The sequence below is a fragment of the Mastomys coucha genome, unplaced genomic scaffold, assembly GCF_008632895.1.
Source record: "Mastomys coucha isolate ucsf_1 unplaced genomic scaffold, UCSF_Mcou_1 pScaffold14, whole genome shotgun sequence".
NCBI classification, from domain to species: Eukaryota; Metazoa; Chordata; class Mammalia; order Rodentia; family Muridae; genus Mastomys; species Mastomys coucha.
In genome coordinates, this window is record NW_022196896.1 from 100,209,904 (window position 1) to 100,231,539 (window position 21,636).

The 21,636-nt window shown below is 49.9% G+C and overlaps 4 protein-coding genes across 8 annotated transcripts in view; 3 read left to right on the forward strand and 1 right to left on the reverse strand.

The window, feature by feature from the left end:
• The window catches only part of Arpc2 (actin related protein 2/3 complex subunit 2), a 33,636-nt gene extending 28,110 nt beyond the window's left edge, over positions 1-5,526 (forward strand). The window contains exons 9-11 of one of the 3 annotated variants that reach the window (XM_031367925.1): positions 223-323; positions 841-941; positions 4,130-5,526. In XM_031367925.1, coding sequence (XP_031223785.1) covers positions 223-323; positions 841-941; positions 4,130-4,154 — 227 coding nt within the window. In that variant the 3' untranslated portion in view covers positions 4,155-5,526. The remainder of the gene's footprint in view (positions 1-222; positions 324-840; positions 942-4,129) is intronic. The other 2 variants (XM_031367924.1, XM_031367923.1) reach the window with 2 other exon arrangements.
• A 7,432-nt stretch (positions 5,527-12,958) lies between these two features.
• Gpbar1 (G protein-coupled bile acid receptor 1) lies at positions 12,959-15,310 on the forward strand. The gene is made up of 2 exons (XM_031368869.1): positions 12,959-13,022; positions 14,282-15,310. The coding sequence occupies exon 2, from the start codon at positions 14,324-14,326 to the stop codon at positions 15,308-15,310; it is 987 nt and encodes a 328-aa protein (XP_031224729.1). The 5' UTR covers positions 12,959-13,022; positions 14,282-14,323.
• A 220-nt stretch (positions 15,311-15,530) lies between these two features.
• On the reverse strand, positions 15,531-20,630 carry Aamp (angio associated migratory cell protein). 2 transcript variants are annotated; one of them, XM_031367926.1, is made up of 11 exons: positions 20,400-20,630; positions 19,784-19,939; positions 18,985-19,104; positions 18,300-18,439; positions 17,723-17,867; positions 17,433-17,516; positions 17,215-17,330; positions 17,019-17,122; positions 16,779-16,869; positions 16,470-16,624; positions 15,531-15,999 (listed from the first exon to the last, which is right to left on the reverse strand). In XM_031367926.1, the coding sequence occupies exons 1-11, from the start codon at positions 20,518-20,520 to the stop codon at positions 15,924-15,926; spliced, it is 1,308 nt and encodes a 435-aa protein (XP_031223786.1). In that variant the 5' UTR covers positions 20,521-20,630; the 3' UTR covers positions 15,531-15,923. The 2 variants fall into 2 exon arrangements, with proteins under 2 accessions (XP_031223786.1, XP_031223787.1); XM_031367927.1 differs by lacking the exon at positions 20,400-20,630 and adding an exon at positions 20,071-20,338.
• Positions 20,369-21,636, forward strand: part of Pnkd (PNKD metallo-beta-lactamase domain containing) — a 70,174-nt gene continuing 68,906 nt past the window's right edge. Inside the window, exon 1 of one of the 2 annotated variants that reach the window (XM_031367928.1) lies at positions 20,369-21,034. In XM_031367928.1, the coding sequence (XP_031223788.1) occupies positions 20,968-21,034 (67 nt within the window). In that variant the 5' untranslated portion in view covers positions 20,369-20,967. The remainder of the gene's footprint in view (positions 21,035-21,636) is intronic. The other variant, XM_031367931.1, reaches the window with a different exon arrangement.

Sequence of the window (21,636 nt, forward strand, 5' to 3'; positions counted from 1 at the left end):
CAGTCATGGTCAGGCAGACGTGTTCTTCAGAACCTAGTTTCTCTGACAGTAACAGTTTATGCTTTAGCACCTAGGACCCAGGACAAGCATGGTGCCCAGATTTGAAATGAGTGCCCTCTGTGTCATGAGCCTTGCTCCTTGCACGCATTGGCACTCTGTGATTGTGTTGTCTGATGGTAGCACACACACCACTGCAATGCCTTGTTTTCTGTCCTGCCATAGTGCTGTTTCCTCGCCACACCAACGCCACTGCTCGAGACAATACCATCAACCTGATCCACACGTTCCGGGACTATCTGCACTACCACATTAAGTGCTCTAAGGTAAGAGAGAGGGGCCCAAGCGTCCCTATGGAGCGCTGATTACCTCCCAGTAGACACTGTCGCATGGCACTGAAGAGAGCTCAACAGTAAAGAGTTCTGACTGTTCTTTCAGAGGACCGGGTTCATTTTCCAGTAACCTGATGCTCTCTTCTGACCTCTGGAGATACACACACATACATAGTATACATAAATTCATGCAGCCACATGTATATAGTAAAAAAAGAAATCTTTAAAAAGTTGCAGAAACCATCTCTCGGACCAAAAAGTGTAGCTCAGTGGTAGAGCGCTTAGCTAGCATGTTCAGAAGCACCAGTTTGGCCTCCACTACCCCAGTAAGGGAAATGTCTCTCCCCTTGCCTGCAGCCTACCTACAGCAGAGGGCTGAGTCTGTATCTCTGACATTGCTGCTTAGCTGCTTAGCCGTCCCATTCCCCTTATGTACTCCCCAACAACCCCCATAACTTACCCAATGAAAGGAACATGAGCCTGCTTCAGTTCTTCCTGTGTTTGCTCTTAGGCCTATATTCATACACGAATGCGAGCAAAAACATCTGACTTCCTTAAGGTGCTCAACCGTGCACGCCCAGATGCCGAGAAAAAAGAAATGAAAACAATCACGTAAGTAGGAGCAACCACCTTCCCATCCCTGATGCCTGCAACCCAGGGGACTGAAGAGTACTGTGTGCGAGGCCAGCAGGCCTAACATAGCTACCGAAGTGCAGGTGAAATTGAAAGGGCTTCACCTGGATGCATCCAGAATATTTGAAGAGACCTGGGCCAGTGCCTATTTACTTCTGGTCTGCTCTCAGCAGAAAAGGTGTACAGGGCAAGGGCTACCTTTGTCAGGGAGAAATATGACAAGCAGAGTAGTAAGCATTGTGGCTCTGTATACTCAAAGGGCCAACGTGGTGTGGGACCTAGAGAGTTGACTCTAGTGTGGGTGGCATTCAGAACACCCCCGTATGTGAGGCCACTGTAGCTAGTTAGACTCCATTGCCATTCGAGAGCTCAGCTGAGTACTGGGTAGTAGGTGAGGGTTTCCAGTCCAGGAGCATCAGGCATCTGTGCTTGGTGGGAAGTCTCCTGCCTTTCTGCGATGTTCAGAGACCACATCAATGCCATGTCAGGCTGTGACAGCTGCACAGCATATCTAAAGGGCACAAAGCTGTGAACAGGGTGGGCGAGTAAGGGTATGCCCAAGGGGACACTTGTTTCTTCTGCCTTTTCAAGACTTAGTCTGCTGGCACCTGCAGGTTGTCCTTTCCCTCCTTGTCTTACAAAAGTGCTTTCCACCAGCCATCACCCTGTGAGCAGGGAGGGAAGAAGACTTGTCTGAGTGATGGGCCAGAACCACATAGAACCAGCTACTGTGGATGCTGGGAGCTAAAACTGGAAGATAAGTTGAGCCCAGGAGTTTCAGGTTGGCCTGAGTATCATTAGCAAGATCTTATCTGAAAAACCAGAGAAGTGGACCGACCAGGAGATGGCCTAGATGGTACAGGGCCCATGGTACAGGGCCCACTGTGTAATCATGAAGGCTTCAATTTGTATCCCATTACCCCTGTACACACTAGGCATGGCAGCACATGCCTGGAACCCTGTTACAGAGCAGACAGACAGGTGGGTTGTAGGAGCTCTCTAGCCAGTCAGTTTAAGTCAGTGAGTTCCAAGGTCAGTGAGAAACCCGGTTTCAAAAAAAAAAAGATGAAGAGCCAAGCATGGCGGCACACGCCTTTAATCCCAGCACTCACTTGGAAGACAGAGCCGTGGTTTCAGTGATTTCTTTGTTGTTTTGGTTTTGTTTGGGGTGTGGGTTTTTGTTTGTTTGTTTGTTTTTATTCCTTTTTTTGGTTGGTTGTTTTTTTCTTTAAAGAATTATTTATTGTATGTATATGTGTCATCAGATCCCATTACAGATGGTTGTGAGCTACCATGTGGTTGCTGGGAATCAAACTCAGAACCTCTGGAAGAGCAGTCAGTGCTCTTAGCCACTGAGCCATCTTTTCAGCGTCTTAGTTACGGTGTCCATTGCTATGAAGAGACACCATGACCCGAGCAACTCTTATACAGAAAAATATTTAATTGGGGCTGGCTTACAATTTCAGAGGTTTAGTCCATTATCATCATGGCAGGAAGCATGGCAGCTTGCAGGCAGACACAGTACTAGAGAATGAGAGTTCTGCTCCTTGACCTGACTGCAGCCTGGAGAAAGAAACTTGATTCTTCTGTACTAGGAGGAGCTTCAGCACCCACCTCCACAGTGATCTACTTCCTCCACCAAGGCCACACCTCCTAATAGTCCCAGTTCCCCTGGGCCAAGCATAGTCAAGCCACTGTGTAGCCCTGGCTGTCCTGGGACTCACTCTGTAGACCAGGTTGTCCTGGACCTCAGATCCTCCTGCCTCTGCCTCCCAAGCGCTGGGCTTAAAGGTGTGTATCACCACCCCGCAAGTCTCAGTGATTTCAAGACTAGCAAGTTCCAAGCCATCCAGAGCTGTCAAGTAGGACCCTGACTCAAGGTGGGGGGCAATAGTTGACTGCTTAAGGGAAATACCCTTGCAGACTCCTGGCGTTCACACGCACACAGCAAGCAAAGAAAACAAAATCAGACAGAAAGGTCAAAGGTGGGCTGTTGAGATAGCCCTGGGACTGCTTGCATCACCTACCTTCACCAGATAACTACCCTCATGGATCTGTCCTGTGGCCAGCGGGTGTTCCTGGTAGTTGCTACCACATTGGACAGAAAGAAGCAGGAATTGATTTCTGTCCTGATGGAGGAGCTGAGGAAGGATGAATCCTTTACAGGAATACATTTAGTTGTTTGAAAACCTCCGTTCTGCTAAGTATAGACAGTAAATTAAAGTGGACCTGTTAGGAGTGTGGCCCCAAGCTAGAAGTTGCCTGTGGAGTCAGCACAACACAGTGCTCGGCTTTTCTTGTGGGAAAGGCCTTCAGACAAGCACGAGTCATGGAGAGCTCTGCTCTCCTTTTCCATAGTTCTCAATTCAATTCCAGGCTACTTTACCAAATACCCTTGGAGTAAGTACCATTTGTAGGCTCTTTGTGGGGATTTACTGGGTAGAAAAGGGTACCCAGCTCAGGAAGCCAGAGCCAGGCCAGAGTTCTGTGAGCCAGAGTACCTACCACATGACAGCCAGAATGTCTTTTAAGCTCTGAAGTTGGATTTTTGAGGGGTTGGTTGTTTGGTTTAGCCATAGTCTCACTATATATCCCTGGCTTTCCTGCCTTCACCTTCTGAGTGCTGGGATTAAAAGCATATACCATCATGCCTAGCTAATGTTTGAAAATTTTAAGGTGGCTTTGAACTTTCTTCCTCCTGTTGAAAGGTTAAGAAATTGTTATCTAAATGGGATCAAGTGGATAGAAGCAGCGTCTGTGAGCTGAAATTCAGGTCTGTCTAAGCCATCTGAAAACCAGAGAACAATGGGTGTGGTAGCACAAGCCTTTATCCCTGGCATTCAGGAGGCAGGGGCAGGCCTAGTGTACATAGTTAGTTCCAGGCCATCCAAGGCTGCAGAGTGAGACACTGTCTAAAAAACAATTGCAGACAATTTTCTCATCTGCTGGTAACATCCAGTGTGCTTATGGGCTTGGCATGGTGTTGTTTAGTGGAAGAAAGGTAGTGACCCTGTTGTGTGAAGCTGGGTCTCAACTGAGCCCCATGGCCCGAAGACTCCCTTCCCTCTTTGTTTCTATTATTTGGGTGTTCCACCTCCAGGCCTAGAGTACAGGATGGGGGGAAAGCACATCTGTAGTAAGCCTTCACTCTGCCTCTGCTTTTGAAGGGGGAAGACTTTTTCATCCCGCTAATTCTTGGGAACTGAGGAGGAAGCGCTATTGACCGAAGGCTGGACCGCTTGCTACTGGATAATCGTAGCCCTTCATGTTGCACCTTCTCCAGGTTCTTAAGGGATTCTCTGTTTGGGTTCCATTTTGTACGAGTTTGGCAAATAACCTGCAGAAACGAGCTGTGCTTGCAAGGACTTGATAGTTCCTAAGAATTTAAAAAAAAAAAAATTCCACTTGATCAACTTAATTCCCTTTTATTTTTTCTCCCTCACTCCCTTTTCCAAGCTGTTTGCTTTGCAATATGTTACTGGTAATGAGTTGGAGGTAATGCAATCTTAACTTGTTTTCTTCTAAGTATTTGAGTTCAAAACTCCTGTATCTAAAGAAATACGGTTGGGGTCATTAATAAAGAAAATCTTTCTATCTTACTTGAGAATTTGTTGATTGTTCTGAACTCTGAGTCCAAAAGAGGAGGAAAGAGTAGATCTGCACTGCCCTTGAACCAGCAGGCCTCCCTTCTCTAGAGGAAGGAAGGGCTAGTGTGTAAACTGGGGTGGGGTGGGGAGAAGTGGGGCGCATGCTTGTTTGGGTTCATTTTATTGGTCCCATTTTGTAGCCCATGCTGGGTGCAAACACTCCAGCAATCTTCATGCCTCAGCTTTCTGAGTTCTGGGATTACAGGAATGAGCCGCCTTTGGTTTTTGTTTAAACATGCTTTCTACGTTGTAAAGCTTGGTTGCTAACACTACGCAGCTGAGTAGCCAAAAAACTCTTAGTGTGACAGGCAAATTAAAATATTCTGGGGCTGGGAATATACTTCAGTGGATGTAATGTGTATGCTTAGGGTTCTCAAAACCCACTTTAATAAGGGTTCTTAAACCAAATGTTGGGGAGAAAGGTAGACAAGGGGGGTGGGGACCTTTTAGCAGCTCTTTGGGGCACCTGCAATCTTCGTTGCCAGGATATCTGTAGTCCAGTCTAAAACATGAAACAGTCACTAGTCACTAGTGACAGTCCAGTCCAGTTGGCAAACACCAAACAGGAATCTGGAGCAGCGGATCCAGAAGAAACCTCAAGGCTCCGCTGGATTGGCCCAAGTCTTCAAAGCACTCAGAATACCACAAGAAGGTTTTTTGGCAAGTTTCTCTCTGAAGTCATGACAAGCAAAGATCAATGAGGACCACCAAAATGTTGCAAGAGCAACCTCTCTCTGTCTGTGGGGTTATTGTTATATTCTTTCCGATCACCACTCACTTTCTCAAGCATCGGCTTCATCAAAACATCACATGCTGCTCCCCCTCCAACATGTCTGCTTGAGCAAACTATCCTCTCACAAGGCAGCTTCCAGAAAAGCACCACAGGACACAGCTAAGTCTCCAAATAAACTTCCACTTCAGTAATGTTGACTGACCTTTTGTGAATCCCTGGGTTCAATCACCAGCACCATATAAACTGGGTTTGGTGGTACATACCTTTAAATATTAATTTTTATGTGTATAAAAGTTTCTCTTGTGTGTGTGTGTGTATGTGTGTAAGGAGAAAATAATATCCTTTGGAGTGAAATTACAGGTGTATTTGAGCTGCTTTGTGAGTCTAAAACCAACACAGGCCTCTGCGGAAGAAGCAGATGCTAACCACTTCTCCGTCTGCTATGGCATATACCTTTATTCTTAGCTCTTTGGAGGTAGAGGCAAGAGGATGAGAAGTTCAAGGTTGTCCTCTGCTATCAGTTGCATTTGAGGCCAGCCTGGACTACATGTGAGACACTATCTCAAAAAACAATAAAATGTTTCCCATCTACTCTGTGTGTATGAGAGGTGGGGATTTGGATTGGGTGAGTGGGTGGGTGGTTTTGAAATAAGGTTTTGCTGTGTGGTCCAGCTGCCATCAAACTCAGAGATGCACGTGCCTGTGCATCTGAGGAAAACTTAAATTAAAACTGTTTATTCTATCATAAATAATAAAGGGCATTTCCTAAAACATGGTGCTGCAGGACTTGACTATGGCACCAATGCAGACTGACTGGGCACTGTTCCTCATCACACATTTCAACAGATCTGTGTGCTCCACGTAGGAGATGCCTGACGAATAGAGATCTGGATACCTAGCAAAGTGTTCTGTCTACTAGCAAGATATGATGCCAAATCCAGGATGATTTGAAGGCTGTTTTTCTGTCTCCATTTCAGTGTATTGCAGACTAGTTTGACAATCAGTAAGTTGTGCAGTCACCTGACTTTATACAGGCAGCACTTTTATTTTCCACAGTTTTGATTTTGAGATAGCATTTGTTTACATGCATGTTAGAGGTGATAACATGAGGTCCCGTCACCTCCCCAGTGCTGACACCTTGAGTGATTGTGGCGCAGTGTCTGTCACCACCAGGAGGATGACATAAAGCCCATATGCTTTCTTCACATTTAACCCATTTTATTAACGCTTGTACTGTTGTATGTTTCTGTGCATTTTTCCCACTTGGATAGTTGTCTGAAACCAGCATTTGTTTTTAAGAATGGAGTAGTGTGGTCACTGTATTGCACATAGCATTAATTGGTGATGTGGTTTTTGTACATGTGCACCAGGACAGGGTTAAAGTACTATTTTATCCCATGCATATGTCATTATTTTCAAACATGCCCTTATGTCATTAGGCATAATTCATTAGAATGGGGTCCTTGGGACCTGCAAGGTCTCCGGTTTCTGGGAGGTAATAAAGTATCTTTTTTTGTTTGTTTTTTAAAGATTTATTTTGTTTATGTATATAAGTACACCGTTGCTCTATTCAGACAAGCCAGAAGAGGGCATCAGATCCCATTGCAGATGGTTGTGATAGAGTTTCAATGATAGTTTTGATAGAGGAGTTGTTTTAAGATTGACATATTTATTTTATTTTATGTGTATGAGTACACTATAGCTGTACAGATGGCCATGAGCCATCATGTGACTGCTGGGAATTGAACTCAGAACCTCTGCTTGCTCCGGCGTAATACACTGTAGCTGTCTTCAGAAGCACCAGAAGAGGGTGTCATATCTCATCACGGATCGTTGTGAGCCACCATGTGGTTGCTGGGATCCGAACTCAGGACCTTCGGTAGAGCAGTCAGTGCTCTTACCCACTGAGCCATCTCACCAGCCCAAGGAGTTGTTCTTATTGGCTTTGTTGGGTTTTGAGACAGGATCCTGCTATCTAATCCAGTCTGGCTTTTGCCTCTCAAGTGCTGGGATTTACAAGCATTCACCACCATGACCAACTCCTTTTTTGTTCCATTGTTTTTTGTTTTGTTTTATTTGATAGAGCATCACTCTGCCCAGGCTGGTCTCCCACTCAGCAGTCTCCCTGCCTTGGTCTTCAAGCACTTGGTTGACATTTGTTTGCTCCACCCAACCCAGCCTAGCCTTTCCCTTTGTGCTGACTTTAGAAAGAGAACTGGATCTCCCTGTGCATTCTTGGCAGTGGTGACAACTGGCTTGCTTGCTTTGTTTGTTTGTAGATTATTTTCACTACTCACCACCCTTTGGTACCCTTCCTTTCCCCTCTGAACCCTGTCTCTTCCTACTTAATCTCCTAGTCTCAGACTAGGCAAAGGATACCATGTCCTCCAGCAGCTATTAGCAACCCTTAGGGAAGGGAGGGGTGTTATGGGCTCCTCCTCCCTCTAACGGAAATATTGGAAGATCCGGCCTTAATGCAGGCACCCTTAGCCCCTCTGTGGTTGTGGTTCTAGCAGCAACATCATGCCTTGATTGCAGCATTTTGTGATGCTCTTCCCAATTCTTTTTCACTTCACTTCTGTCTTAGGGTTTTGCTTCCAATGAAGAGAGAGAGACTTTGATTAGGACAACTCTTTTTTTTCATTGTTTCACACCATATACACCAATCCCACTCATCTCCCCAAACTTCACAACTGTCCTTGCAACCTGTCCCCCAAAAGAAAAAAAAGCATAAACAGTTTGATACAGTATATCATCCTGTCTACACATCTTTACTTGCAAATGTTCATGGCAATGAGTCAGTGATCTGGTTCAAGGCCTTATGGCTTCTGCCACACCATCAGTACTGGACCCTCACCAGGATTCCTCCCTACTATCCTATTGTTGCCTTGTGTCCTAGAGATCCTGCAGCTTTGGATCTGCTGCCCTTTCACAGGCTCAGCAATTCCTAGATGAGATAAATGTTAGGGTGGACAAAGCACACACAGTTTTTTGGTTTGGGTTTTGTTTGGTTTTTTTGTTTTGTTTTTTCCAGACAGGGCTTCTCTGTGTGGCCCTGGCTGTCCTGGAACTCACTCTGTAGACCAGGCTGGCCTCGAACTCAGAAATCCGCCTGCCTCTGCCTCCCAAGTGCTGGAATGAAAGGGTGCGCCACCACCGCCCCGGCCACACACAGTTTTTAAAAACAATAAACTCCTGTCCTCCTTGGGAGGTAGAAGCAGGTGGATTTCTATGATTTCAAAACAAGCCTATTTGATACAATGAATTCCAGGTGAGCCACGCTGCATAATGTAACCCTGTCTCAAACAAACAAAAAAAAAAAAACAGGTGGTGGTGGTGAATCCCAGCACTTGGGGGTGGGGGTGGGGGTAAACAGGCAGCTCTCTTGAATTCAAGGCCAGCCTAGTCTACAGAGGTCCAGGACAGCCTATTACAGACAGACACTGCCTCAAAAACAAAAGCTGAGCAGTGGTGGCACATGCCTTTAATTCCAGCACTTGGGAAGCAGAGGCAGGCAGATTTCTAAGTTTGAGGCCAGCCTGGTCTACAGAGTGAGTTCTAGGACAGCCAGGGCTACACAAACCCTGTCTCAAAAACAACAACAACAAAAAAACCCAGACAAACAAAAAACTCAAATAGGGTCTTACCATCTAGTTCAGGTAGGCAAGCAACAGCAGTAACTGGTACTTTTCTTTTTTTGGCTGGAGGGGGAGTACCTCTGAGACAGTTAGGTTTCTAAAGAAGTACTACAGGTAATAAAATCAGGTTGATTAGGAATCATAAGAGAACATATGGCATGTTTTTATAATGTTCTTATAATAGCAAACAAACCCTGTCACAATCCCACAATGTGTTGTCAACATCAACAATCCATGCTGATGGTAAGAGGAAGAGACGTTTTCGTCAGTGATTTAGCCACTGGTAAGTATTCATGCTCCTGTAAACACCTCTAATGAAACTCACCGAATCCTTTAAAAAAAAAAAAAATGACAGCAGAGGACAAGAGGCTACCAAATGAGCATGCTTGAAGGGTGATGTGACAGGACATCATAATAATTGATACATACTAAATAAGGGGTAATGCATGGTGAGTTGGACACAGTGGCTCACACTTGTAATCCCAGCACTTCCAAGGACAAGGCAGAATTGCTTTGAGTTCCTGGCCCACAGAGTGAGACCTTGCTTCAGAACAACGGGAAAAGAACAGATAAATACTTGTTATACAGCATAGACATCTCTAGTACATACAGATAGATACACATACATAGAATATATTTATTTGAGTAGGATTCCCCCTCACCCAGTGCTAGGGATAGATCCCAGAGCCTCATGAATGCTACACTGTCAACCTGTCACTACCGAGCTACATTCTGGTTCTAGAATTTAGCTATGTTAGTTCTCTTTTTTTTTTTTTTTACAGTGATTTTAAAATTATATGTGTGTGTATGTGTTCATGAGTGCAGGTGCCCTTGCCTCTTACCTAAGATGGTTATATTGCCTCTGTTGGAGAGAGGAGAGGAGGAATCTCTAAATCTGGATGGAACGTGTTTAGCAGGAATGGATATGAGATTGCACTAAGAAGTAGAGGGGTGCCGGGCAGTGGCGGTACACACCTTTAATCCCAGCACTTGGGAGGCAGAGGCAGAGAAACCCTGTCTTGGGGGGAAAAATGGAGGGGTGTGAAGGAAAAAGCCCTAACCTAATAAATCAATCTGCTTGTTGATGCTCCTGGTGGCCTTTATATAGGGTCTGCCTGATGCACCCTTATTCAATCTTCCCTGAAAACTAAACAAAGAACTTTGTAAGACTGCTAGGATTCAAGGGTCTCACATAGGACAGTACAGAGTTTCTTCTGCCTCAGCAAGCGGGTATGGATTTCTCAAAGCCAGCATCCTGGCCAGTCTGTTACAGTGTCTAGAAGGTATATCCACATCAGCTTTAAGTGCAGGCCAACTGGGTGTAGTGGTGTAAACCAGTGATCCCAGCACTTGGGAAGCTGAGGCAGGAGGATCAGGAGTACGAGGTTAGCCTGCACTACATACCAAGACCCTGTCTCATTGGTGTGAGGTGTATTAAGCAGTAGCTGGGAAAGCAATTCAGAATACAGGACGTTTCATCTGCTTCTCTGGACCAGAGTAACTGCTTTCAGACCTCATAAAGCACACCCACCCAGTCCCTAATGCATCAGGAAAATAAAACGTGAAAGTAGACCGGGGAGACCCAGGAGGCTTCTGGGACAGTCTGGATTGTCCACCCCAGCACATGCTCTCCACCAGGAAAACATTGGGTCAGGGCCACGGGCAGCAGATGGAGTGTCTGAAAGCTTGTGCCCGAGGGCAAGAGAAACTGTCCTGGCCCAGGGCTTGACAGTTCCAGAGAGGAAGCAGATAAGCTGGTAATGGAGAAGCTGAACTGAGTGCAGGACAGGACCCAGACTCTCCAGCTCCCACTGCCTGAGCTGCCCTCCCCCGCCCCCCTACACGCCATACCACACACAGTGTTTAGACAGAACAGAGAAGAAACAGACATCCCGAATCTCTGGGGAAGGAGGCTGGGAACAGACGACAGGCTTGTTTATTCCTGGCAGCCCCTATATCCAAGGGGTCTTGCACCATTTTAGACTAGCCCCAGGCTGAACTCTCCCAGAGCCTGACTCATGCCCCACTGCCACTGCGTGGGACTGAGACTGTGTGCCGACCGCCGGCATCCTGGAAGATGGATTTAAAGCCGGTCTGCTTAGTCTCCCAGCAGAAGCCCCACCTCTCCAGGACCCTGGAATGTATGCTCTAGGGCAAACAGTGCCAGAGTCCTCAGTCCTCCAGCCGTTCAGGCTGCATCTCTCCAAGGGTAGTGAAGTCTCCTTGCTCTGTGAAGAGGTTGGTCTCATCTCCATTCCAGCTTATTCGATGCAGCCCCAGCCTGGTTCAGTCCTTAGGAAGTTTGGCTGGGCTCCCCTCCCTGCGCCCTAAAGCTGCATGCACTTGATAAAGAGTGGAAATCGAACACAGGACTCTCGGCTTCCGTGCTGCGAACATGTCCTTCTCTCTGTACCTCGTTTCCTCAGTTTTCCTGTAAAGCAAAAATGCCATCCCTTGGATGTCCTAGGCTCCCCATCTGCTTTTTAAGACAGAGTACTTGTTTGAAGGGGGCAGGTGCAGAGAACAGAAATCCTAATGATGTTCACATTTAGAGTAATCAAGTACTCGAGTATTGGCTGATCTGGTTCTTGTTACCTACTTTGCTGGAGGGGGTGTTCTTTTTTTTTTCCCTTGGTTGCTTTGAAACAAGGTCTGACTATGTTTCTGAAGCTAGCTGCAACTTACTGCAACCTAAAAGTCTCAGCACCCAAATGCTAGGACCACAGACCCAGGTCAGGTACGTACGATTTTGAGCTCCGCTCTGCAGATAAAGAAGCGGCGTTGAGAGAACTTAATTTGCTCAAATTCACACAGTTAAAGCAGTGGGACCACCGCCAACCCTGCCGTGCCCATTCATCGCCGGGTATGCCTCTGAGCCTCATGGAGGTGGAAGAGCCAGCCATTTGTTGAGTTGACCTCCCCTTGGTACTGTCAAGCATTGTGATATCCACAGGTCCCTATGCTGACATTCCCACTGCAACTCCCATAGGTGACTTTTCCCTTTGGGAAGGACTGACAGTATTGAAACAGTCTCTCCACAACCCAGGCCAGCCTCAAATTCACACTGACCCACTACCTCAGCTCCTACATGTTGGAAATCACAGACTTGAACCACTACATCAGATCCGTTGATGCCTTATGCATATCCGAAAACTTGACTCCGAAACTGTTCAGGACTGGGGATGTACTTCAGTTGAGGGGGTGCTAACCTAACACGCATGAACTCATGAGTCCTATAACCTGCCTGTAATATGGTGGCGTGTAGGAGAATCATCAGACTCTGTGACATAGAACTCTGGAGGTGGAGGAAAAAGGATCGGAAGTTCAAGGTGACATTCTAGTCACTACCCAGGAGTTTGAGGCCAGCCTAGGCAATATGAGACCCCCTGTCTCACAAGAAAAGTTGAGAGGTATGCAGGCTGACTGTAGACTCAGGAAGACAAGGCTGGATCAGTGAAGATTCTCAGTCCCCCAGCCCCACCTCCATCTTACATGCACACTATCCTTTGGGGTGTCAGCAGAAGTATCTAGCTGGTTATGGGCTGCTGACTGGCACATTCAATGTTTAAGATACCTAAAATGCGGCTCTGTTAGCAGGCAGGGGGAGAGGGTGTTGTATACCAAACATTATTCACTAGCCAGAAAGTGTTTCCCAGGTAATGCCTGGCAATGACAGTAAGAGGGTTCTCAGAGGTAAGGAAACACCACCCAGGTGTCATGATGTGGTCGACTGCTAGGGAAGGGTTCACTTACACAGGAACGGGGAGCACTCTGAGTAAAAGCAGTCAGGATGTGCCACGTCCCACCACAGAGGCGGAGCCAAGACTGAGGTCCTCCAGCCTGGACTCCTCCATCCCTTCAGGAGCCCAGTCCAGGACAGAGTCTGAGCAGGCAAGCCTGGTTCCTGCTGTCCCCAGCATAGAAGGAAGCACCAGGCACTCGTCGACCAGGATACCAGGCATGGCCCGAAGACCTGCAAGAGTGGCAGCCGTGACACTTTGATCCGCAGAGGAAGAGCTAACTACCTGTTCCTATCAGCCATGTGAGTAGCTCTACCCCAACCCCTCCAGGTCTGATCCTGAGGAGGTCACTGCACTGGCTCAAACTATGCAGGAGATATGGTCCACACCCCATCCAGTACATTACCCCTGGATATTGATCTCTACCTTTCTTGCTATTCTGAGGGAGGCTGGTGAGGATTCAAAGGGTGGGTCTCCAGCTCAAGCCAGGTCTCAGTAGTTTAATAAAAGCAGATGGTATAGGGAGGAAGGAGAACAAACTAGGGGGCTACCGGAGACAAAGCTAGGCTTGGGTGGCAGGCTGTGGTCCCTGAAGAACGGGGCCAGTAGAGGGGAAAACATCAGGAGCGTGGATTGGGAGCCCTGGGAAGGAAGAGGAGCATCTTGCAGCCTAAGGTAACCATACAGCTGATGCTGGTCCTAGGACAGAGGCCGGAGGAGCAGAGGGCAGAATCCTTCCCGTATTGACTTTGATCCTAGCAACAGCAGATGCTCCTGTTGACAGGATCCAGGACCCCTCCCACTGGCCCTGCAATGTGGCCTGGGGCCTGAGACCAGGCAGCCAAGTAAAAGCAAGCAAGCTAGAGTCAGTCTGGAAGCTTTTCCTTGTCCCCTGGTTTCAGCCTGTGTTTAGAGGTGAAGGGGGGGGGGTCTGTGTTCTTAGCACCCCCAATTCCTTACCAAGCATCTCCCCACCCTTCCCTCCAGTTCCCAGGAAGGGCCTGTTGCTAGTGTGGAGCGGATGAGTCAAGTTTATGGGCTGGAAGTCCTACCCGGAGGCTGTTCACTGATCTGTAACAGGCTCCACGTGTAGACAGGGTGGGGATGCAGGAACAGAGCACTCCGTCACCTCCCAGTTCTGGCCTTTGGGAGCCTCTCATCCAGTGGCTGGCCAGCTACTGTCTTCTATTAGCACCCTGATGTGGGCAGGGAAAGGTTGACAAATGCTTTGGGTAGGTTGCCGTCCAGTCTAGACAGGCATAAACATAGCTGCCCAGGGGCTGGAGGACGGCTGAGAGATGAAACTGCCTGTTGGGAGCTGTGGTTATCGCCTGAAGGGTAGCCTCTTCTAAGATAACAACAGAATTGATTTTCCAAGAGAGACCAAAAGCATGACTTCTCTATGTAATTTTTTTTTTTTTTAAGTTGGCAACTGAGAAAATCTGTGTCAGAAAACAAGGTATGGCTCGAAATCTGAGTCTGAAGCCTCAGTGAGAATGTGCTGTCCCCACCAGGGCAGTGACTGCAGGACCAACCTAACTCTGGCCACTCCTCCATCCAGGCACGCTGGCTGCAGCTCCGGACCCTCCATGTGCCAAGACCCATGATGACACACAATACTGAGCTGTTGACCATTCCTGTGGGGGTTCTGGGGCTTTCCTTGGCCCTTGCAAGCCTCATCGTCATTGCCAACTTGCTCCTGGCCCTAGGCATCGCCCGGGATCGCCACTTGCGCAGCCCACCTGCTGGCTGCTTCTTTCTAAGCCTACTACTAGCCGGGCTACTCACAGGGCTGGCACTGCCCATGCTGCCTGGGCTATGGAGCCGGAACCATAAGGGTTACTGGTCCTGCCTCCTTCTCCACTTGACCCCCAACTTTTGTTTCCTCTCTTTGCTTGCCAATCTGCTGCTGGTGCATGGGGAGCGCTACATGGCAGTGTTGCAGCCACTCCGGCCCCACGGGAGTGTGCGGCTAGCCCTGTTGCTCACCTGGGTCAGCTCCCTGCTCTTTGCCAGCCTGCCTGCTCTGGGCTGGAACCATTGGAGCCCTGATGCCAACTGCAGCTCCCAAGCTGTCTTCCCTGCCCCCTACCTCTACCTGGAAGTCTATGGGCTCCTGTTGCCTGCCGTGGGGGCCACTGCCCTTCTCTCTGTCCGTGTGTTGGCCACTGCCCACCACCAGCTGCGTGAGATCCGCCGACTGGAGCGGGCAGTGTGCCGTGATGCACCTTCAACCCTAGCTAGAGCTCTCACCTGGAGGCAGGCTAGGGCACAGGCAGGAGCCACACTGCTTTTTTTGCTGTGTTGGGGGCCTTACGTGGCCACATTGCTCCTGTCAGTCTTGGCTTATGAGCGTCGCCCACCACTAGGGCCTGGAACTCTGTTATCTCTCATCTCATTGGGCAGCGCTAGTGCTGCAGCTGTGCCTGTGGCCATGGGTCTGGGTGATCAGCGCTACACGGCCCCCTGGAGGACAGCTGCCCAAAGGTGGCTACGAGTGCTTCGAGGAAGAGCCAAGAGGGACAAGCCAGGCCCCAGCACTGCCTACCACACCAGTTGCCAATGCAGCATTGACCTGGACTTGAATTAGGGAAATGGTAGCTACTGCTGCCTCCCAAAACACTCATCTATCTCACAGTGCCCCACTTCTTTGGATTGGAGACCTCACCCATACCAAATAAATCTCTGGCCACCAGGGCAGGTTACTCCTTCCATATCTCCAGAAGTGGGAGGGGCCAGCGGACTGCCCTAGAAGGACCCAGAGACAGAGAAGACTCTGTGTAGCCACCACAAAATGCACACAGACACTGCCAATGGGAAGTATATTTTATTTACATTTTTAAAATCTGTAACTAGTCTCTCTTCCTCCTTTCCTTTCCCAGAGACTTGGGAAGGGAAAGAACGGGAACCTCAAAGACCTACCCCCAACATACAAAGACGCACCCCATGGCTCACACCAGCAAATCAAAGTGAAAGAGACGTGGCCTCCTACAAGGCCCCAGGGCTGGGCAGGGGAGGGTGGGCCTGGCAAGGCGGGTCTCCAGGGATGAAAGGGACAAGGAGTAGGCAGGTCAGCTGAAGGGGTCGGAAAGCAGTCCACTGGTCTCCCCTCCTCTTCCCTCTGCATCCCGCACCTCTGCTGGGGGGCAGGGGTGTCCCTTTATCCCCCTCAACACCAGACACCATGCCAGAGGCTGCAGCCGTTAACGGTCAGGTCTCTGGACACAAAATACTTTCGCTTTGTGGTCTCCTGATGTGGTCACCACCAGGGAAGCATCTCTGTAGACAGAACACAGGGGTTAAAGGACAGAGGAACCTGAGACCTCGTGCAAGCCCATTCCCCAGGGGTCCTGAGGCAGCTGTCCCAGCATTTCCTCTATTATAAGTCCCCGCCTGAGTCTGCACCAGCTTCTCAGACCCTTCTCTCAAAGCCAGGAGCTGACTCAACTATGCCCATGCAAACGGCAGAAGAACCAGTAAAAGAAACCCCTAACATGGGAGGCGCGGAGACTGAGTAGGATGGGCTCATTCTCAACTTCAGGCCCCACAGTGGGTAGTTCACTGCCAATCGCTGGGAGAGGGCTGGGGTCTAGGACTGTGACTGCTCAGGCGGCCCAGCATGCCTTTATCACAGGATACAGCCCGGCACCGAGTCTCATTTCCCTTAGGAATCCCCTCCCATTCCACAAAGGACCTGAGCTACCTCACACTAAACCCACTTTCTAGAGCTGCCAGCCCACAATGCTTACTTGCTGAGGGCAAAGTCCAGGATCTCAGCAGTGTGGCCCCGGTAGTCAGTAAGCAGGCGGCCAGTCCGGGCATCCCAGAGACGTACAACCCCATCCAGGCTACAGGTATACACCACAGCAGTGCCAGCCTCCCACAGCAGCTGAACAATGCCCGACTGTCCCGGAATGTGGCACAGTAACAGAGTAGGGCAGAAGTCAGGGGGGAGAAGAGAAGACCCCAACCCACCCTTGGAGGGGCCGCAGAGGACAGGCTGCCCTTTAGCCAGCACGACAGCCCACTGAGTAGGAACAGAGCCCCAGACATAATACCTGGTGCTGACATTGGTGCCGGAGTGTCTGCGTAGACAGGTCATAGATGGCCAAGGTTCCATCCAGATAGCCAACAGCGGCCAGAGGCATACTGGGGAGCAGATGACACAAAGAAGGCTCATGAGGACCTAGATTCCTGTACCTTCCCTCCTCCTTGATCCCAATACCTGGATCCCTCCTCAAAGCCACCTCCTCCCTCAGTCTCTTGGGTCTCCAGGCCAAGGTTCTGCTCACACTCACACACTGCAGAAGCCCAAGGACTCCACAGAGTTAGACTCACTCTCCTCCCCCTCTCCCAGGCTGGGCTGAGAGGCGACTGTCTCAGGTCTGAACACACCTACCACCTATAGGTAAAAGAAGAGGCTCTCAGACCTAGGCAAAGAAGGGAAGGGCAGGGGAGGGGCAGAGGGTTCAGATAGAAGCCCAGGCTACTTACCTTGCCAGTGGTGGCACTGATCAGCTTGGCCTGGCAGTCCACAGAGCCAGTCAGAATTAGGCTGCCGTCCTGGTTGGTGGCAACACAGGTCAAGGGACCCTGATGACCCTCAGTCCCTAGAACAGAGCAGGTGGACAAAGGTGCCGAGTCCTATACCTGGCTCTTAAGCTGCTCCCTCAAAGCCAAGGGAAATACCCACCCTACCCCACCCCCGATACCTTTCAGTACATGGATGGGGTTTCCTTGCTTGAGGTCCCAGATCCTGATGGTACCATCTTCATACCCTACCACAGCTCTCTTCCCTAAGGACCAAGGCATGGATAACCAGAGGACAGAGGACACTCAGACACGCCAAGGAAAGAATAAGTAGGAAGGATAGAGTAGGGGGCCCCAAATTCCCCCTGGAGTCACAGGTATGGCCAAGTATAGGGCAAGAGACTGGGACGACTGAAGTACCCCCAAGTCACTGGATCCACCTCTACCCCCAGGAAGAGACAATTGCTCTCACCATCAGGGAGGACTCGGCCACAGGTTGCAGGGCAGTTGGGGCCCTGGAAGGTCTTACAGTCACCATTCGGGACCTTCCACATCCAAGTGTTGCCATCGGCTGTGCCCGCCAACAGGACAGGGGCTCGTGGGTGCCACTCCATCCACTGGTCAGAGAGGGAGAATCAGCAGGCAAGGCCTGCCACCCAGCCTACCTAAAAGTCCATGAACCTTTTCTTTTTTTTTTTTTTTTTTTTTTTTTTTTTTGGTTTTTCGAGACAGGGTTTCTCTGTGTAGCTCTGGCTGTCCTGAAACTCACTCTGTAGACCAGGCTGGCCTCAAACTCAGAAACCCTCCCGTCTCTGCCTCCCAAGTGCTGGGATTAAAGGCATGCGCCACCACTGCCCGGGAAGGCATGACCTTCTAAGGTCAGCAAGAACTTTACAGGTGGAAATATACATTGCTTGAGCTGGAGTGCTATTGCTCTAGGCAAACTTCTCCAATATAGATATAGATATGCCTGCCACTGCTATCCCTCCCAGAAGCACTCACTCTCACTTAAGGTCCCACAGAGTTGAAGCCCACTCCAAGGATCTCACCTCCAGGTCTCCTGCTTCAAAGGACCAGACTTCTTCCTTGGTGTCTACCTGCCATACTTTCAAAAGACCACTCATGTCCCCTGTGGCCACTAGGGTGGAATCATGACTGAAACCGGCACATGTCACAGAATCTTTGTGGCCTGCAGCAAAGAGAAGTAGGCAGATTTTAAACTCAAATTATGTAACAAGTTTGAGGCCAGCCTTGCCAACATCCAAGGCCAACCCAACTATATAACTTTCAAAAAGGAAAAGTGGCAGAAAAAGAACCTTAAAAAAATACCTAAATGCTAGGGACATGTGACCCATGCATCTAGCCACCTTTTAAAAGCAATTGAGCAGAAAAAAAGGTAGGAAGACCTCAGCAAACAAGGGGCCAAACTTGCTGCAGCTCCAGGGACCAGCTCTGGGGAAAGCCAAGTTTCCCCAGAACAGATACTATTGGCCCCACTCTTAAGCAACCAGAGCCTATTTTCTCAGTGCCTCTGTCTACTCTTACACCAGCACCATGCTCACCTTAGCCGGTCTCCGCTGGCCTGTTAGCATGTCCTGTCTAAATGCCTACCAGTTATTCTTCTATGGTGGGTCCCTGGATCCAGCATGAGACACAGGCTAGAGAGGCTGCTGGGTATTCACATGGACCCCCTGCCAAGACGTCCAAAGGAACCCAACCTCCCCAGACTCTCACCTGCACACTCAAAGAGCAGCTCCCCATCGCTGAGCCTCCACACAAAGGCCTTGTCATCTTCACCCCCTGTCACCGCCAAGGTATTGGTTTTGGGGTCCAGGCTCACACAAAACACAGATGCTGTCCCAAGACACAGTCCATGAGAAAGGGGACGGAACTGAGCTCTCACCCAGAGTTCTGCCTTTCAGAACCTTCAGGAAGCACACTCCCCTTTCCCAAAGCCATAGTTATTCTCTCCTTGGGAGGCTGCATCCAGTTCTTGTTTGGAGCATCAGATTGTTAGAGAAATCCTTCCCAGGCCCACAAAGCTCCAGTCCTCCTCCGGAGCATATCCCCCCACCTCCGGCTGTTCTGTTCTCGTTACCACGCACTCTGAGGTGCAAGCCAAGAAGGTGGCTTCATGTGCACAGCTGACAGCACAGGCCAAACCAGGCTAGGTATGAATTAAGTTATGAGAGCTTTATGAGGCTGGCATCTGAGGTTATTATTAATGTTCCTGTTCAAGTGTAAATGGCCTTTAATTTCCATTTAGGTTACTTCCATTCACTTTCATCCAAGGTAACTTTTTTTTTTTTTTAAAGAACACCAAGATTCAGAAAGCTAACAAAGGTGACAGACTGCTAAACAGCAGAGGTAGGATCTGAACCTGGGGGTGGGGGGTCTCACTTAACCCCAGTGCCCTTTGGCCTTTCCTTTGACTATTCTGCAGGCCAAGGTAGGTGGTTTTCACCTTGGCCTCCCATAATATCTGCCTAGGGCCAACTGGCCATACTCAGAGATGATCCCTTCAAAGGCCTACCTGAGTGCAACGCAAAGGTGACCTCACTATCATCCGGGCCGTCCATGCTACCGACCACCCCTTCCTGGGCTTCCAGGACCCAGCCCTCGTCATTGGCCTCTTCTTCTTCTTCCTCTTCCTCAAAGTCCACGTCTTCCATCTCCTGGGCCAGATCATCTGCGTTGGGAGAAGCGTTAAAAGATGGAGCTCCAAAGACAGAGAAGGAATGGGGTAAGGGTTGAAGAATGAAAAAGGTGACGCTAGGGTGGGTCATGTGGCCAAAGGTTAAGGTGTTGTCCCACACGTACCAAGCAGGAAGAGAGCACTTGGGGGCTGGAGAGGGGGAGAGAGGCTAGGTCTGAAGACCTGGTGTTGGCCAGCGACCGTGTGGGAAGAGAGGACAGAGGGCATGATGGGAAGGGGGTGTGTGAGGGGAAGGGCCAGGGGAGGCGTCAGGGAACCCCCACCCAGCCAGGCCTAGAAACTAAATGTGGGGGGTAGGGAAGGAGGTCTGGGAAAGAAATGTCGGTAGGAACGACCGGTAGGGAAGGGGGGAGGGGGAACTGGGGAAAAGCAGGGGTCAGAGGCCAGGGGTGAGAGCCTCTTGTCCCGTGGCCTCAGGAGCGTCAGTTCTCACCCGGGTCCGGAGGGCCTGGATCCAGTTCTACCACCTCAATGATCTCTTCATCTCCGTGAAAGCTCAGAGTCTCCAGAGGCGGGGTGTCAGCGGCCGCTCCGCTCTCCGATTCGGACTCCATGCGGCGAAAGCTACCGATCCACTTCTCTGGGCCCAAACGCCTCCCAGAGTCAGCTCTGCGCGACGACGCGGAACTCGAGCCCCTCCTCCCGGGAGGAAGTAGGCGTAGGTGACTCCCGGCCGAAAGAGCGACGGCATCCGGGCCAATAGCGACAGTGTTGGACTAACAGAGCCGCCAATCATAAGGCAGAACTAGGATGACCAGGCCGGGGCGTGGCGGGAGAGCCCAAGCTCCACCCTAGAGGACTCCGCCCCCAGCTGGAGGGAAACAAGCGAGCGTGCGCGCCTCCCGGGTCTCCTGGGAGGAGTAGTTCTCCCGGGCCCGCTACGAGGACTTGTGGGAAATGTAGTTTCCGCTCTGTAGGCAGGACGGAAGGCGCGGGGGAGGCCCCTTACGCAAACTACAATTCCCGACGGGGAGCGCAGTGAAGGGGGGTGGGACCCGAACATGGCGGCGGTGGTAGCTGCTACGGCGCTGAAGGGCCGGGGGGCGAGAAATGCCCGCGTCCTCCGGGGTAAGGAGAGGGACCCTCGGGAGGGCAGGGTTTTAAAAGATTCCGTTTCCTTCACATCCCACCCAGCGCGACAGCAGGAAGTCAGGATGCCAATTGCTGCCCACACCTCTCTGCAAGATCTTAGAGAGTCTGGGGGTGAAAAGATGCTCTAGAGGTCACCCAGTCCAACTCCTGCGTTTAGGTTGCGCGACAAGTCTAGGGTCTTATTGCTAGAGAGAGTACCAGAGATACCTTCAGACTCCCGCGTCCCGGGGGTTTCACACTCACCGCAGTGCAGAGGAAAGAGCTCGAGGCTTCTGGAGGCTTGAGTTCTAGCACTGAGTAATTAGCGGTTTGACCTTGTGCGAAGCAGCTCGTCTCTCCGAGCTTCAGCTTCCTCTTCGACGGGATGGCGTTAGTTATCCTTAAGGATAGCTAATGTCCTGCAGTTTTAAAACAGTTCCCCGGATTTCCTTCATACGTATGTCTCCGGTTAGTTCCTCTGCAGTCCTTCCCAGCCTGACTTGTGAATAGAACAGCAGCGAAGCTCACTCACTGCCTTGGCACCAGGGTGAGGAGCCCGCAGTGACGTGGAAGTAGCTTCCAAAGGTGTCACCCGATGG